Genomic DNA, 19,408 nt, shown 5'->3' on the forward strand with positions numbered 1-19,408 from the left:
ATTTCACCAGAAATTAATTGAAAACGGAGTATTCACCGGGACGTTTTCCTGATTAATAGAAGCAATTATGTATCTCTAGTGTAATAAGTTAGGCAGCTTTATAATATTGGCTAAAAGCGGAGATTATTTTGTAATAAAACTAGGTTATATTTTATTTGTTATTATGTCTTCGTTTATAGCTTTGTTTCGATTTCAGTAACTGCGGTGAATTTATTGATTATGGGGAATCGGTGAGGCGAAGAATTTCACAAATGAAGTAATTAGCCAGTTTCTAGAAACAAAAGTCATAATGGGCATCATTCACGACATTTTATGGCAGCATGGATTTGTGTCGTAAAATCGACCATCTCCATTTTTTGCTTAACATAAGGAAGTCTCGGGATATTTTAATGTAAAAGTGTTTCGCACACTGAGGCACAAATGATTCGTTGCATTAGATGTTCGAGTCGTGATTTTTGGTGCATTGCATGAAGTACTAAACTTCTCTGTTTACAGGCTTACTGACGAGTTATACGAATGTGAAACAAGAAAAGCAATGCAAGTATGAAATTAAAGCTTCATGACGTGAGGTCATTGGGTAAAATTTACTGCAGCATTTGCGCATTGAAGAACCCCACAGTTGACAACGATTGTTGTCTTGAGGTCCTTGGAAACTGGAGAAACAATGAAACTCATGACGGACTCACGCAGGTGTTTCTTATTTCCTATATAGTGAGATTCCTTATGTGTGATAATGCCTTGCACATATTAGACGAATCCTTGGACGATGCTTTTCAGGGATTTAGTCTCCTTTTTATGGTAGTCACATATTGTTTACCTTAACTGATTTCACCCGTACTAATGTAGCCTACAGAAATAAGTCGCTGTAACATAGTTGCCCTATGCAGAACTCAAGACCTAACATTATACTGGGCGTTGAACAAGGTTCTCGGCATGCAAACTAGAAAATACTTCTGATGCAAAACATCGTTAAACAAGTTTGAGGACAAGACCCGCACGAGACTGAAGTTTGTGCTGCCGATATTACTATTGTGTAAAATAAACAATATTGTTATCCCCGCGTTTTAATGTAGTGAATCTTGCCTTTTGCTCCGACTGTTTCCCTGGCTCCTTTTATACCCTAGGGTAGAATTCTATAAAAATTTAGTTGTTGTTGTTGTGGGGTTTAACGCCATTTTTCAGCACACGATAGGCTATACATGGTGGCCAGTATTAATGGTGGAGGAAGAACCCGGGAAAACACCGGAAAGAACCACCGACCCACGAGAAGCTACTGGCAAGCTTTCTCACATACCCACATTGGCTGAATCCTAGACTCGAACCGCCGCAGACAGAGGTGAGATGGCAGTGATCCGTAACGAAGAGCGCTTTAGACCACTCGGCCACTCGGGGCCCCAAAATTTTGTGCTTTTCGATATAATAATCATGTGCAAGAGGAGATACTATATTTCGCCTTCTCCCTGGTGTTTATTGGAGGAGTCTGAAGGCAGATATATGAATAAATGCATTTCAGAAACGCTGGGGATATTTTTGTCAAACAGTTTGCTTGTAATCTTAAATAGAAGACATATCATATATAAGTGATGGATTTTAAATCACGACCCTTGGGTAATGGAGGGGTGGGATATGGGTCAAAGTTGGATTTCGGGAGATAAAAACAACACTATTCTTCTCATCATATGGCGCAGTTCACTAATTCAGTTAAACACTCCATTACTTCTTTACGGTGTGACAGGTAGGGACATCATATGACGCAGTTCACTAATTCATTTAAACACTCAATTACTTTCCTTACAAAAAAGTGTGACGGGTAGGGTTATTATATGATGCAGTACGCTAATTCATTCAAACATTATTATTTCTTTACAGCGTGTGACATGTTGTGACATATGACGCATCGCATTAATTCATTTTAACACTAATACTTTTCTTTTTACAGTGTGACAGGTAGGGTTATTATGTGATGCGTTATACAAATTTATGTAAGCGCTCCATTATTTCTTTGCAGTGTGACATGTAAGGACATTGTATCACGCAGTGCAATAATTCATTTAAACACTCCATTATTTCTTTACGGTGTTACAGGCAGGGGATTTTATAATGTACCACACAAATTCATTCAACACTCCATTACTTCTAAACAGTGCTACAGACAGGGACATTCTATGACGCAGTACACTAATTCATGTAAACACTCCATTACTTTCTTACAGTATGACAAGTACAGTAATGACATTATATGACGCAGTACACTAATTCATGTAAACACTCCATTACTTTCTTACAGTATGACAAGTACAGTAATGACATTATATGACGCAGTACACTAATTCATGTAAACACTCCATTACTTCCTTACAGTATGACAAGTAATGACATTATATGACGCAGTACACTAATTCATGTAAACACTCCATTACTTTCTTACAGTATGACAAGTACAGTAATGACATTATATGACGCAGTACACTAATTCATGTAAACACTCCATTACTTTCTTACAGTATGACAAGTACAGTAATGACATTATATGACGCAGGACACTAATTCATGTAAACACTCCATTACTTCCTTACAGTATGACAAGTAATGACATTATATGACGCAGTACACTAATTCATGTAAACACTCCATTACTTCCTTACAGTATGACAAGTAGTGACATTAAATGAAGCCGTACACTAATTCATGTAAACACTCCATTACTTCCTTACAGTATGACAGGTAGTGACATTATATGACGCCATACATTAATTCATATAAATACTCCATCACTTCCTTACAAGGGCCCCCGTGGCCGATTGATCTCAAGCACTCTCCTTTACTGATCACTGCAATCTCAACTGTCTGAGTAGGGTCGAGTCTTGGGCTTGGCCAATGGAGGTATGTGAGAAAGATTGCCAGTAGCATCCCGTGGGTCGGTGGTTCTTTCTGGGATATTCCCGGGTTCTTCCTCCGCCAGGTATACTGGCCGCCATGTATACCCAGCCCCTCATATGTTGAAAAATGGCGTTAAACCCACAACAACATCTTCTTTACAGTGTGTCAGGTATGTATCTGACCGAAATTTGCTCATTAGTTCTGCGGGTACTAATCAAGCTTGATTACATGTCAAAAAAGTTTATAACAGAGTGTTCATGGGTATTACATCATTACAAATGAGTTCACTTCCGGCTTAAAATAATAAAACTCAGGTCAAAATATTCGTCTCAAAACCATAATTTAGAAACCCTACAAGCTTGATCAAGCTAATTTTGGAAAGTTTTCTAAAACCACACACACACACACACACACACACACACGAATAAACCAATTAGAAACATGTAACTTAAACTTTTATTCTGTTCTCATCAGTAGATTGGAGCTATTTGATTATAGTGTCTCAGGTAAACTTTTAGACTCGTACCTGAACACTTATTTGTGAATTCAAGACTGGATAAGGAAACAAGATATGTAGAAATATACTGAACGCTGTATAAATGATATTATGGGATAATGTTACAACGAAACAAAACAGACATTTAATCTCCTCTTCGCAGAAACAACAAAACATTCATGCCGCATTAGAGGCCCTTTGGGATCCTTTACATGCATGGATCTCCCTCCATATACATGTACTTGCTTGTAGCGACCGCTCCAGGACTCACGGTACTAATTCATTTCTCATAGTAAACCTATGCAAACCTCATGATATTAAAAATTCAACAGCTTAAAATTTTTGAGTGCTCATGATCAAACCTATATTTATCAGTCTAGATGAAACCTGGATTCAACTTCTTTGTAGAGGAAAGGATATCAGCCGCGGCATTTTCTGGACCTGCATGTGTTTGAAACATGTGCTTTCAATTCCGCACCAAAGAGTCAGGTGCTAATTTTAGTAATGAGTGTTCCAAACTCAAGACTGTTAAAGGACTAAAATTCCATCAATAAAACAATGTCTCTTTTTGTTTTCACTTACAACTAGGATAAGCTCTCAAAAGGTTCTTTTTCCTACAACATAACATATTATTAACCAATACTGGTCAGTCAAACCCATGTATAATCAATTTTAGGTTCACCCATTTCCAGGCTGGTTCAAATTTTTCCATACCATTAGTACCGTGTGTCCTCCAGTGTTCATCGATTTAAACGGAAGGAGTAAATATGATCAAAGTGCTTTTCACGAGGACGGTGCCAACAAGGTCTGGCCTACCTGGTATCGAAACTGTGACCCTTTGATCTCCACTGTTTTCACATGCCGTATATTGTCAATTTTCTTTTATTTTAATGAAGATTCGTCGTTCAACACTTTGTAAGTTGACGAACAGTTAATTCATATACTAATATATTACAGGTGAGACTCGGTTATCGAAATTACGATTATCTGATTTTGGTTTATTTTTATCCACTGAGGGATTAAACGTTTGTTTTGTTTTGTTGTACCGACTATGTGGCTTCGTGGATAATGTCATGTTTTCAGTGTTATCACATGCTGTTGTTGTCAAGATGTTAATCTCTAATATTTTCGATATTACATAGATGTATTTAGTGCGTTTTAACGTCACACATGACATAATCATGACGTCGGAAGTGACCTTATAGTCTCTAAATTGAAATGATTACGTCCTTCAAGCTTTAACGAGTAAAGTAATCCAGTAACGTCATGAGATAATGAAAAGCTGACACTTTGCTCATTCCATACAAACTTTATGAATCTCGTTAGGTAATTTTACAGTTTGCTTATCGAGGCTCCCCAAAATATAAAATTATTCGACTTCTTTCATTAATTTATATGCAATGCAATTAATATCAAGCAATATTTATGCGAATTAATTCTTGACTAATGGGGTCAGTCGAGGCTGTACTGTTTAATCACAGATTTGTTTAAAATAAGAATAGGATATATCTACAATATACATAGAAAAATAGTCATTATTAGTCATGGGTTCAATTTCTTTATCTTTTTTTCCTTTTATTTCAACATTGGACATCTTATTACATATTTGTAATATAAACACGTTTAATATGTTTTGTACTGATTTTCATCGCCTGAATATTTGCGTGTCTGCTTGTTTGTGCGGGATAACATCGTTAATGAATACACTTAGATGTTGGGATGCATTTGTATACAATAAGAATTAAGCTGAAGATTGTTTATTTGTCCTAAAGCTGGAGAAACAGATTATTTGCACCTGAAAAGTAATAAAATGCCAGAGTTGCTTTTTAAATAATAAAAAGACAAACAGAAAATGTACCGTTCGTGGATAAAACAATTTCAGCGTGCTTTAAAACGTGTTCTGCATTCCGATAACTCAAGATCCCCATCATTATCCAGGATATGTGGTTTAACCTTTATTGACCTTCTTATGATAAGGTAGTCAAAACATCGCATAACAAAGCCATCTCTATGTAGTATATAGGCACATGTGATCCCTTTACATCGAACTTCTTTCTTGTGACTTTGGTCACATTTTCCCCATTGTTCATTTTTTCCCCAATGTTCGTGTCAAGATGTTCACTTTATTGTTGTCATATTTGTTTCTAAGCTTCGGTGTCACTTTAAATGCACTAGATTTTAAAACATCAAGAAAATAACTAAAGGGTGAAAATACATAGATAACAATATTTTGAAAAACTTGTGTGACGGGCCACTTGACCTTTAATAATCTAGTTAATGGAGCATTGTCAGTGACCTAGAATAATAAGTCAAGTTTTTCATGACATTGTATGTCAAAGAAATTATGACAATAAACACTTCGGACTTCAATTTAAGTCTAGACCCACATTGTTAACATATTTACATAATTTTAGAAACATACCTGATACTCTATGGAGTGTTTAACAGTTTACTCGAACGCTCATAAACATTAATACCCAGGTACAATACCTATTCATATGGAAAGGATAGGAGAACTTTATCGCTTTCATATTTCTTATTCCGGTTATGATACATGTGTGTAAAGGGATCACATGTGCATAATTACTACCTAGAGATAATCTCTTTTGTTCACGTCGTTTCCTATTTGCTTTCATAAACAACAAAGCAAGGACCTTTTTCTTTAAAAAAAACAAACAATCGATTCCAAACAGAAGTATGCTTGTTAGAGATCGTATGCGATAACTTTCACGGCATATGTCTTTATTTCCCAGTTTCTCTTCTAAAAATAAGTTTATCCAACTTAAAAATATTGTAATTTATAGGATGTTTGCAACTCATATTTCGAGGAAGAATCTGAATTTCAAATATAGTCATCAGGAACCATCATTAATCTCTTTACGCTCAGGTCTAATAGACGATTACTCGATTTTTTTTCTAACCAACATTTGATGAAGGTTCGTGCGAAATGGGAAAGGTTTGAGGAACAAATTTTAATCTGAAAGAAGCTCTATATTTTTAAAGCAGTTTTTGGGTGTGCTTTTTCATTATCCTGATCATCAAAATGTCATAGTTTGCCAGATTTACATTCAATATTTTCTCTTTTACACGCCTTATTAAAATCATTATGGGATCGGGGGAGGAGGGTAGAAACGCACCCGTGGAAGGGATGTCGAACAGGCCTGTATGATATTGTCATTTTGGGCAAGCCAATTACATGGACGATAGAGGTGAGAAACCTTTCTATGTTAGTATTGCCATGTTCTTGTACAAGATGAATTTTGATTTCGCTCACAAGAATGTATTTCATTTATGAATATACTTTTTAAAAAAAAATATGTATCACGAACTATTATTACTTCACAATATGGACTGCTCCGGTTGCCTAGTGGTTAGAGCGTCCGCCTCGGATGCGGGAGGTCGTGGGTTCGATCCCCGGCCGAGTCATACCAAAGACTTACAAAAATGGTACTAACAGCTGCCTCGCTTGGCGCTCAGCATTAAGAGGTTAGTGTTTATCTTTATCTTCAAAGAGTATTGAAAATTTAAAAGAAAAATCTGTGTAGCTAAAGAAAGAGTTTAAGAAAAATCAAGAATTGCCGTTTTCATTATATCAGTCAACCTTATCTAAATGCAATTACATCATTTGAATAATGTTAGGAAATTTACACTAATTTTAACTTATCGACGTGTAGTGACAGTTACCAAGTACAATAGTTGTTTGGGTCACATAGTAGTTTTACCGAGCATTCGTAATCCACTAGTATGTTGTTGTTGTTTTTTTTAATCCACTGCTATTCAGTTTCTTTGAATCTAGTAGCATGGTTTTTTAATCCAGTAGTATTCAGGAACAAGTTGTTTCTCTATTAAGAAGCAACCTTTTACAAACTTGTAGTTTATATTGATTTGGCAAAAATCATCGGACCAACATAAATACTTATCTAGTCAGCTTGTATGTGCATTTTGAGACCTTACCGACATAGTGTGTATGGAAAGAGCTCGCCTGCACCTAGCACATGGCTTGTTCCAGATGTAATCAACATTTGTAAACCATGGCGTCATGGTATAGTCTCTTGTTAGACTGAAATACAGAAGTAGCCCCATGGAAAGGCGAGTATAGATTCATTTTCAACATTTTTAATGTAAAAACCTCATTCATATACTCCTTCTTGAGAAGTACAGTCTGTTGTTATATCGTCGGCAATGGCACGTACAAAGCAAACTATGATCTTAATCAGATACCTTCAAATCATTGCATAGATGCTTAAACAGAAGAATTGAGAATCTTACAGATGAAAAAAATCACAAATTGAGAAGAAACAAGTTGAACATATACAATGGAAATAACTTCACAAGCACGAGGCGCACGAGAAAAAAATGGAGTCACACCGAGCAAACAAAGAGATATGGGGAATTAGAAAAATACTTCAACACTAGACGGATAGAAACAAATGATGGATCTTTCTTGGAATGTACGTACACAAAAGGAGCCCAAGAGATAGACATGTTAGGATTATCGAGAGATAGAGTGAAAGGAGTAGCCTCAGTTATTATAGCGATTAAAGTTCAACACCCAGACAGCTTGAAAAAAAATCTACTCGATTAACCCGAAGGGATATCAAGGATTTATAGTACGCCCAAAATGGACAAAACCAGTACTACCTTATGTAGAAATTCAGATCGCTGGAGAAAAAGCTTTGATTAAAAAACCTACACCAATTCTGCGTAAAATAAAAAAGCAAACTGGAGAGCTACACCTGTAGGACATTCCATTAGAAATACATCTGGAGGCTACAGTCCAAAAATTTGAGGAAAAATTGAAGATAAAAGTTATCTCATCACGACTGGATACAATCCTTTCGACATCCATATACAACGGCTCAATAATTCTGGAAATAGTAAAAAAGCAAATTGACGGAAGTAAAAAGAGCTTTTTTCCTACATGGTTTTTGGACCAAATCGTGGTACAAAGGGTGTATATATCACAGAAAGTGCAGCAGATGCTAACAAACTGGACATGCAACACACAAATGCCCCCAAACCCACGAGACTACAACAAGGATAGATGATCAGGGAATACAAAGACGACAACAACAACACATATCCATCGACGAACAAATAGAGGAAATGCACAGACCAAAACAACAACAACAACAACAACAACAAAGCCACCAGCGAAAAGAGAAACAAATACACACTGAACAGACAGTACAAATCCAAAAGCAGCAAGAAAAACCAACTTCAAATCAAAGGCAGAAGGTACAATAGCAACAACAAAGACAACAAGAAGAGCAAATGAAAGAACCAAACCCCCAACAATGGAAACCACAACAACAACAAGTAGAACGGCAACAGGAACAATCCAAAGAAAATCAAGAGAGACAAGAACAACAAGCAACAGCAAAACTGCAAAAGTTCCAATATCCAAAACAACAATGTCAACAGCACCAGCAAAAAAGAAAAGAAAAAACTTTACAAGCCGAATCATCAATAATAATCTCAGAACAAATACAACCAGCACGAGAGGAAAATCAAGGAATACTACAAACAATAAATCTATTACACCAACAGCAACCTGGATTAAAACAACAGCAAGAAACACTAACCAGGCAGAGAGATAAAATACATCACTCACAACAACAACAACAAAGGAACCAACATCAACAACAGCAAACGAGACAAAATAACTAACAATGGGAACAACAGAAACAACAAAAGGCACAAGCCCCAAAAACAACAACAACAACAATAGAGACTGAAACAGCAGGGAAATCTAACTTTGAACCAACAGCATCAACAAAATCAGCAGGACAAATGACAGAGTTTAGAGATATAGTAAAATAAAAGCAACATACTAGTGCACAGGACCAAGATACGGAAAGACAATTATCAAAGAGAATGGCACAAGGCGAACCAAATAGGAAAGAGCAGATACCCGAATTATCAACAACGACAATTATAGAAACTTCAGACCAAAAAAGAGAAAAGGACAGAATTAGGAGGAAAGAGAAAAGAAGAAGGCAGAAAGAAGAAGAAAACGCAAGGATGGCAGAAGAATTTTTTCTTCTTCTAGAAAAAGATGAATGTTTTGATTAAAAGAATTTTTTTTACCACACAAACAAATAAACAGTATAGCAAACATTTACAAGTAGGGCAGGAGGGCTTCCCTAACTGGTCTGAGAAGATCAAACAGGTGAGAGCACCCTCCCAAAAATAAAATAAAATAGAAGTACAGAAGTAGGATCCATACGGTTTACAATCTGAGATGTTTATTATAACCCTAACTAGCAACTTGCCAGTACAGATTTAAATATACACACAGTAGGTAACTCTAGACGAGTCCTTTCCATTTTACATTTATATCTTACATTTGCAATAAACGTGTTAATGTCAGACGCCTTTCATGCATGCATTACTGTTCAGAAATGAATAATCATATGGCACATTGATAATCATTACAACAACAACAAGGAATCAAAACGTAAATACTATTTATTTTTAGGAGCTATTACACTTTGATCAGTACTATACTTGCGCCTTAAAATCACTAAAAAGTTGCAACGTTCTACTTAGTTCAAGGGTATTTATTTCACTACTTATCGGCTATGTGTATATATGTCTACAGCAAACATGAAGTATATATATTATGTTATGTTTTGTGTTTTGTTCTTGTTTCCTTGGGGTAATCGTCTTTGTGGCTTTGTGTCCTTGAAATGTGAACCAGGCTGGTCTCACACCAGTCTTGCAACGTTGTTTGTAATTTTTTTCTACCATGTCTATTTTTTACTTTACGAATAACACGATCTTTTTAGATCAAGTTCTTTTGGAAAGATTGTTATTTGCCGTGCCTGGCGTGCAGATTTTCATTGTGTTGACGATGCAAAAAATCCGAACAAAACCGTCATGGATTAGAGGAGACGCACCCTATCCTTGTGTCAAAAACAATCTTCCAACCCAGGATCACTGAAATACCAAGCGAGTGTTGCCGCCGCGTTATCATGACTTTGGTTTCATTAAATTTCTTTTAAACAAAATCATAAAATTGAGATCCTAAATTATCCTATGATACTTTTAAAAAAATATTGTTACTTTTTCAGACCAAAAAACGAGTACAATTGATGGGAAGAAAATCTTATAATTTTGAATATAGTATACCTTTGAATTTTGTTATTCTCAAAATAAAAATAGTTTAATTCCATACATCGGACGAAATCCCCAAGTTTTCTTCAATTTTAAAATATGACTTTTTATAGAATAATTCAATATATTATTATAATCCTCAGAGTTTGCTAAATGCTCCATGAAAAGCATATCGGTGTCAACCAAAAATAAGAAAGATTTTGAACAATGTAAATTTGAGAATTTAAAAAAAATTGAAACCGGACCCTCTAATATTTCGTCTACTGTTAATATAGACTCCAACTTCTGAGTAATCTCTTGTCATTTCATTTTTCATTTCGAGATGAACGCGACACTGTTTACCCACACCCACACACATTTTTGATACGGGATTATATGTGTTCGGAGTGGGTGTGTGTTTGTGTGTGTGTGTGGGGGGGGGGGGGGCAAATAATATAAAAATACTATGTTGCATTATTGGTGTAACGATTTTAACGATACCGATTGATAAATAATTATATACTTCTGAAGGAAGCAAAGGCATGTTATTTGCCATGGCTGAAGTGCTATTTAACTGAGCTATTTTGTCTCCTAACTACCATTACAGTCAAAGACTTTCATTAATTTTATATGATGTGTTGTGTAGGCGCGGTGTGTTAATAAGTACCTTAAGTTTATATATGATGTGTTGTGTAGGCGCGGTGTGCTAATAAGTACCTTAAGTTTATATATGATGTGTTGGGTAGGCGCGGTGTGCTAATAAGTACCTTAAGTTTATATATGATGTTCTGTGTATGCGTGGTGTGCTAATACGTACATTAATTTTATATGATGTTCTGTGTAGGCGTGGTGTGCTAATAAGTACCTTAAGTTTATATGCTGTGCTGTGTAGGCGTGGTGTGCTAATACGTAGGCTAATTTTATATGATGTGCTGTGTGGGCTTGGTGTGCTAATACGTAGGTTAATTTTATATAATGTGCTGTGTAGGCGTGGTGTGCTAATACGTACGTTAATTTTATATGATGTTCTGTGCAGGCTTGGTGTGCTAATACGTACGTTAATTTTATTTGATGTGCTGTGTAGGCGTGGTATGATACTGAGTAAGCAAGATTATCTCTGCTCTCAGCATAGGCCAATTACTGCCCCCTCAAACATCATCATGGTGGACATCAAGACTTTTGTTTGCCAGAGTTCTCTGGAAGCCACGCAAGCGTCGAGTTTGGATGATCAAATTCAAGCTATATAAAATCTTCAAGTTGATGACTTTCAGTTACCTCTGATAATCAATGACTGTTGATAAACGAGGTTGGAGGTCATTTGCCAACGGGTCTTAGTGACTTGGATCTTTGGTCACGATATGCGGTCTTGAACTAAACTTTCTGGCCGCCATGTATTACCTATCGTGTGCTGAAGAATGGCGTTAAACCCTACGACAACAACAACAACAATTAAACTTTCTGTGCTGAAACCATATCTTTATTATTTGACTTACCATGACCCTGACCATTTACCTCAAATCAATAGGCTTTTCAGCACCTTCAGTCCAAGCCCTCCACAAACTTTGATCTAGGTACGTGACATAGAACTAAAGTTAGTATGTAAAACCCTGTTGTTTCATCAGTCACAGTGACTTGAACTTTGATCTTTTGCATATCTGAAGTGTAAGTCATTCACAAACTTTGTGAAGGTATATGGTCAAGAACTGATTATTTTAGATAATGCAGAGACCATTTTGAATGTTTCAGCTACCCTGATCCCTGACCTTTTGACATAAAAATCAAAAGGGTTTTACCTCCAAATGCAAGAAATTCAGTCCAGATTTTTTATGTAGAATTATGGCTGCTTTGTGATAACCATTCTCTTCTTTCAGTTACAATTGCCACGACCTTCGACTCTTTGACTTCAAAATCAACTGGCTTTTCCATTATTCGATGCATAAACGATTCACAAAGTTTGCCTTAGTCTCTGGTGCACAAATAATGTCAAATAATGTCAATGTGCAGAAACAGACCGCTCCGGTGGCCTAGTGGTAAGACCGTTCGCCTCGGATGCGGGAGGTCGTGGGTTCGATCCCCGGCCGAGTCATACCAAAGACTTACAAAAATGGTACTAACAGCTGCCTCGCTTGGCGCTCAGCATTAAGAGGTTAGTGTTGGGACTGGTCGGCCTGGTGTCAGGATAATGTGACTGGGTGGGACATCATCCTCCACGTCTGCGGCATGATGCACCAGTGCTAGACATCACTATAAACTGCCACACTGCAGACATCGTAGCTATATGACTGAAAAATTGTTATAGCTACGTTAAAAGTCCAAATCACACAATGTGCAGAAACCTTTTGTTTTCAGTCTCAGGAACATGATGCTATAAGCTCTTTGATCGTAAAGTCGATAGTCTTCTTTATTATCAAATTGCAAGCTATCTTCGTGGTTTAGTAACGATATAAGGCTGTGGAGAACTTACGTTATCATGCGAAAACGAAATAAAGGAACATATGGACGGACAACTCCATACTATGTTCCGTCCTATGGCGGGAATATAAAGGGAGATACACGGAATGGTGAGAGCTTATTCACCTCTGCAAGTATGAATATGTTAACTATCTCCAAGCTATGAATGCCAATCAATAATTACGTTAATGAGCACATATCATTAAGGTAGATTTAGTCTGAGCGTTTACCTAGTACATACTTTTGAGAATAGACTGTCTTCGCATTTTACACACTATCAAATGCACTTATTGTTTTAACGTTTGCGTGTTGTTAGCAACCTTTCAGTCGAGATTAGTATCCTAACAATACATTACTCAGGGACCGATAAATCCGATTTCAACACCCTAGCTTTGTAAGTACATTTGATCACAAAGGTCACAAGTAGGGCATAGGATCGATTCATCATTCTTAGAAAGGTGCACGCCAACGTAATAACGTTTAAGATCAAGCTACTTTTCAAAAGTAATCGATATATGCATCAGCACGAAAACATGGCTTAATTTACTCCATTCATGAAACGAAAATGGAAGATTTTCATGTGCATGCTAGAAAACAACATTTATCATTTTTACTCATTAAGTCGTTTATATTATTTAACTGAACGATAATTTCGTATACATTACATTGAAGAATTATCCATGTTTTTGGCGATAGTAGAAAGATTCATGCAGAATTTCTGACGAATTAAAATGTCCTATTGCCGAACATCCCTCTAAAGTATGTTTGTATGTATGTATGTATGTATATATGGGGGTGTTTTGAGTTGAATATGACTTTTCCAGTCTTGCCACCAAAGGACTAAAACGGGATTCATATATTTTACATGAAATGAGCACAGGCGTAGAGGCCTCTGTATCACATGAAACAAAATACGGATTTTATTTAATAAAACTGAAGTGTGTTGTAGTGAAATGAGCTTTGAGTAGATTTGACTGATTTGCCCTTGACGTGACTGTTTTGCCCTTGACATGACTGTTTTGTCCTTGACATGACTGTTTTGCCTTACAATTATTTATCAGATTGTAAAATCATTAGGTGTTATCACTGATGTATAACACTGAAAATATATGATTATATGAAAGGAAAACAAACTTATTTTCATATCTACATTGAATGGAAATATATACCAACATTTTATTTAAATTCTCTGAAGAGATGTAAAGATATGTCCGTTTAATTTAAACATTAGCATTGGCAGGCTGGGCATCAAAAGTCGCCCAATCTGAGCGTCCTTTGCCTTTTCTGGCGACATAGTATCGTGCACGCATCTCGACGCTTGACTGCTTTGACATATGGGTTATCTATACTTTAGTCCATCATTTCTGTGCAGCACTCAAGCACAATGACTAGATCCTAGAATCCGTCGATAATCACAGATTAAAATCCAGTCAAAAACAAGTTAAATAAAACAATGAATGGTGGCTCAGATGCGCTTTATCGTGACCTTGTCGGTATATTTTAATGTATGCCGCGTTCTAGCTTTTAAATATCGTCAGCCCTTTACCCCATCGGGTCAAGTAAAGAATTCCTGATGGACGTTTCCCTCCTGCGTATTACGGTATCAGGTATAATCTTTACATTCTGCACTAAAGCCATTGTTGAGAAAGATCACAGAAAATCGAATTTTTATCAGACCATGGACTTGAGGTCAGTTTAAATTTAAAATTACGTCACGTAAGTGTTCATATTTAGGTGGTCATATGTGCACCATTTTCATTTAGAACCAATGAAATATTTAAATATTTTGTTAAAACTCGGTCAGAATGGTCCCATGTTGGATGTCAGATTAACAACAATTGTATATTGTGTTTTAGTGAAAACTCCAAGTCAATATAGCCCTTCATTCAGGACAGGTAGCCAAATACAGATTTTCAGGATAGTCGTCAAGGCAGACATGGGGTGGGGTGGGATCATGTCATCATCATTTTGATATAGGAATAATAGATATTGCAAAATGTATTTTTGTTGTTATGGGTTTCTCAAATGTTGATATGCCCATCCATTTCGGAGAAACAGCGGTTACGAGATTTTTCAGATTCTGAAAAGCATAATTTTTATTTAGGACAAACTACATATAGAGAGACGTGTTTTAGTGAAAACTTCATATCAACAAGACCATCCTTTCAAGAGAAATAGTGATACTATTTTTTAATGGCAACCATTAATGAGTACCATTCATATTTCGTACCATCTAAAAATCTTAAGGAGTCTCTTAGTGTACAACCCATGTCAATATGACCATAAATTCAGGAAGAATAGCGCTAACACAATTTTTAATATGGCCATGCTGATCAACATCACTTTCATTTAGGAATAACTAGACACCATACGAGCATTGACAATCAGCTTGACTCCGTATCAGTTAATTCTGGTTCTCACACAATTGTGGATATGTTGGTGGTCATGTATGTATTATTTCTATTCAGAAGCTGTTAAGTGTTGCAAGAAGAGCTTTGTGAAAACCCTATGTGATAATAAGTTTTTGAAGATGTTGGAGGTCAGATTAACATCATATTCATTCAAACATTGGACCCATTGCTCTACTAGTGTTTTAGATGATCCCCATCTTGGAAATAACAGCTGTTCTGGAAAAGTTGCCATTTAAAGATTTTCAGGATGGCCGTCAAGTCAGTCATATTGGAGGTCAAAATAACATCATTTTAGTATAGGAATAACTATATATTGCAAAATAATGTATGTTGGTATGGCCATCTTTTTTGAAGAAACAGCAGTTAAGAGCTTAATCTAATTCTGTATGCCATATTTGCATCGTTTTCATTTAAGACGAATTACATGTAGTGAGAAGCGTTGTCTTGTAGTGAAAATTACATGTCTGCACTGCCATTCCTTCGAAAGGAGTAGTGACAAAAAAAGGTTTTAATGAAGACCGCTATTGATAAGCGCCATAGTAATTTTGGACAAACAAGACATTATCCTAAGTCTTTTAGTGTAAGCCCCATGTCGATATAACCATCTGTTCAGTATGAGTAGCGATGACAAAATTTTCAAGACGGCGGCCATAACGGATGTCCAAGATGCATTTAATTAGGAGCAGCTATATCATAAGAACTGGGTTTCCTTAAAAGCCCCTTATCTATATATGACCATCCATTAAGGAGAAGTATTAATAACACGATATTCACGATATCCACTATGGCGGAGATATTATATGTAAGATCGCCACCATTCTCATTCAGAAGAAACTAGGTATTGCATGCATCTTTAGCCATCGTGACTGCCATATTGGAGGTCTGGTCGGCACCGTTTGTATTTACCACTAAATCGAAGTCTTTTGGTGAAAGCCATATGTCGAACATGATTTTCAAAACGGTCCCTTTGGTAGCCATATTGAATACGAGATTAAAATAATTGTTATTTCTACCAATTAGACCCCATGTCGATATGACCAGGAGGAGTAACTGTGGCATAATCATGATTTAGCATTTTATATAATAGTTATATCTTAATTAGGCAGAATTAGATATTTTTTAAATCATGTTATATAATATTCATTGCTAGCTGAAATAAATCCACCAGTTGTAATCATTGCGTTATTCTTGCTTTGCACACATTTAGTTAATAGCTACTATGAAACAAATGCTAAATTATATGCTCCTACTACATAGCGATTACAAGAAGTTCAAACTGGCCGTCGCGGTGGCCTTATTACATGTACGATCGACACCGTTTTCTGTTAGAACCAACTAGACATCATATGAAGTATTTTAATGAAAATAGGGTGTAATATATATGAGAATCCATTCAGAGGACGCTGCATATATTTTATGAACTTTTGAGAGAGTGGTGGGTGGAAGGTGAAATTGTTTACATTTGCAACGTGCAAAGAGGAGAGAATGTTTGTATACCTCCGTGTTACTTTCATGTACTGTGACTGAAATTTCTTTGGATATTGTACTTGTGGAAATTGTACATGATCAAAGCATACAGCTAACTAAGATGATTGCTCCATTGTGTTCGAAAAATCAACCTGAATGAGTCTAAAGTACACTGTCATCAGCAGTGATTAAAATAGGGGGAAATAGTTTTGCCAGACTAGACATTATAGCTTCTGAAAGTGCAATTAATATATTACCAAATAAATGAGGTGTAAACAAGTTATCGGCTCTTTTTCACAATTTACCTCTGAAGTTCAGGAAGTTAAAATGACCAAGCGGAGCTAGCAATTTTTTAAAAATGCACATCTGAAGCAAGGTCAAGTTGTATACTCTATAACCCATATTGCAACCATCAATTATACACCAAATATAAAGGGAATTAAAGGTTCTTTGAATTATACCTAAGATATACAAGGTCTTTTTTAAATAGCCAGTATAACCAGTGAGGATAGCCGGTGAAATTCCTTTTCTTTAAGAATCTAATCCCTTGCAAAGTTCGAAACTATATAGCGTCACCTTAAAGCAAATATGAAAATTTGTGCAAATAGTTTTCTTATTTTTCTGTCATCATGCATGATATTCTGAATAAACTGGTCTATTAACATTGATGTTATGCATGAAAATTAGCTACTATGCCTAATTTGCTCATGCTTACACAATATGCCTATTTTGCTCATGCTTACACAATAGGCCTATTTTGCTCATGCTTACACAATATGCCTTGAGGCAGTATTGCATGTGTAATGACCTTAATTATGGGGAAATTAGAAGCCTTAAACATGGGACTGAGGTCAACTAAATTTTAAAATGTTGCATTTAAGTGAAAGAAATATATAGTGAAAATGTTTCTTTTCATTAATTTGTAATGAAATTAAGAAATAAATGAGAAAAAAAGTAAAATCACTTTCTTCCATATTCTAGTGTTAGAACAACAAGCAAACATTTTAATATTTTACTTTTGACCTCCAAGAACCTTCATATGTCCCATCCCTTTTCAAACTGTAAAATTTATTGGTGACATCTCAGGACTAATTGTGGCAAGTTTCATGTTCCTGTCTTTCAGCATAGCACTGGTTGCTATGTTGGCAAAATGTAATGTGCTTTTTAAAATAGCTCACATTTCATCATAGAGGGGGACGGGCTGGCTTGTGTTAGGACTTTAACACCAATCAATACTGTTCTGTGGGGGAAATAAAGGGAACTTATTCAAAAGGAATGTTTTGATGCTTGCGACTTAAATGTTTCCGCTATACAACCCAAATCAAATCATAAAAAATAATGTCCATGTGTTCTTTATTCTTTATGAAATTGAAGAAGGTGACAGGGGAAATGCTCCGATGAGTACATTTTACCAAAAAAATACACATGTAGCACATGTTTAAGGAATTTGATGTAGTTCATATCACAGTCGCGACATATATTAGATTCACTTTTGCAAAGTTATCACAACAAAGTCAAGGGTCAAGTGTGTTGAACAACTTTGTTAGACTCTTAACATATATATGTAGCCGCCCAACTAGGTGACGTGGTGATGATATACTAAATTGTATAGTGAATCGCCATTGTAGAAAGCACTTACATAGAGGCGATGGTACAGAGTGGTACGTCTGGTGTTGTGGGTGGGTCAACCTGGTCTGCTTTTTCTTTCACCGCTGTGCAGTGGGAAATCAAAGTAGGTTCTGAAAAGCAAGTGAAGCGACGAAGGTTCCCCTTGTTTTAATTAATTTCTGTAAGAGAGTTATGGGTGGGTAAGCATTGACTAAATTAAATTTATTAGAGAAAACAAAGCCAATTAGCACATCAAGATAAACGAAAGAAAAACTTCATGCCAGTCAGGAACTTTATCGTATACCTCCTGTTCCGTAGTCAAAAGTATGTAATATCTGCAGGGCGTAACCTTAGTTGTATACCTGTCAAACGTCATCTGTGACGTCATGTATATTATGACGTTATGATATGATGATGACAACACTCGCTCAAGAGATGGGGTCAGAATGTAACCGCATGAGGTAACAATCCGCAAAGGTTTCGTTCCACATATATTATGTACTGCTGACAGAGTGACAGGTGTAAGGCGAAGTTGTTCGCATTTGCAACATGCACTTTTGGAGAATGTTTTGGCTACCTCTAAGCTGCTTTCATGAAATGTGGCTGAAATATTTGTACACGTTCTTGTGGAATTCGTGCATGATCTAAACAGAAAGCTCACCAAAATGGCGTCTCCCTTGTGCTAAAAAAATCATCCTGAATTAGTCTAAAGTACACTATTTTTAGCAGTTATTAATAAAAAAGAAACGAACTTTGACAGAGTAGGCAACTCCAGCTTCCGAAAGTGCACTGAATTAACTACAAAATATATATCAAGTGAAAAAGACATATCGATTCGTTTGTTTTGTAATTTATCTTTGAAGCACGGGAAGCGAATATGACCAAGGGAGCTATATTATTCGCACACACACCGTTTGTCTGTATCTCGATACCGATTTTTTTAAACGAATAACATCGAGGATATAATAAATGAAAAAACTTAGTCATTTTGTTCATC

At 36.2% G+C, this 19,408-nt stretch overlaps 1 protein-coding gene across 4 annotated transcripts in view; it reads left to right on the forward strand.

The window, feature by feature from the left end:
- Positions 1–19,408, forward strand: part of LOC149802620 (inositol polyphosphate multikinase-like) — an 87,853-nt gene that overhangs the window by 23,009 nt on the left and 45,436 nt on the right. The window contains exon 1 of one of the 4 annotated variants that reach the window (XM_089951936.1): positions 18,830–18,872. The exons of the other annotated variants lie outside the window; for them this stretch is intronic. Coding sequence (XP_089808062.1) covers positions 18,847–18,872 — 26 coding nt within the window. The 5' untranslated portion in view covers positions 18,830–18,846. Of the gene's footprint in view, positions 1–18,829; positions 18,873–19,408 lie in introns of those variants that run through there. 4 annotated transcript variants of the gene reach the window in all.

This window comes from Sinohyriopsis cumingii, chromosome 3 (genome assembly GCF_028554795.1).
Source record: "Sinohyriopsis cumingii isolate HCF-2022 chromosome 3, ASM2855479v2, whole genome shotgun sequence".
NCBI classification, from domain to species: domain Eukaryota; kingdom Metazoa; phylum Mollusca; class Bivalvia; order Unionida; family Unionidae; genus Sinohyriopsis; species Sinohyriopsis cumingii.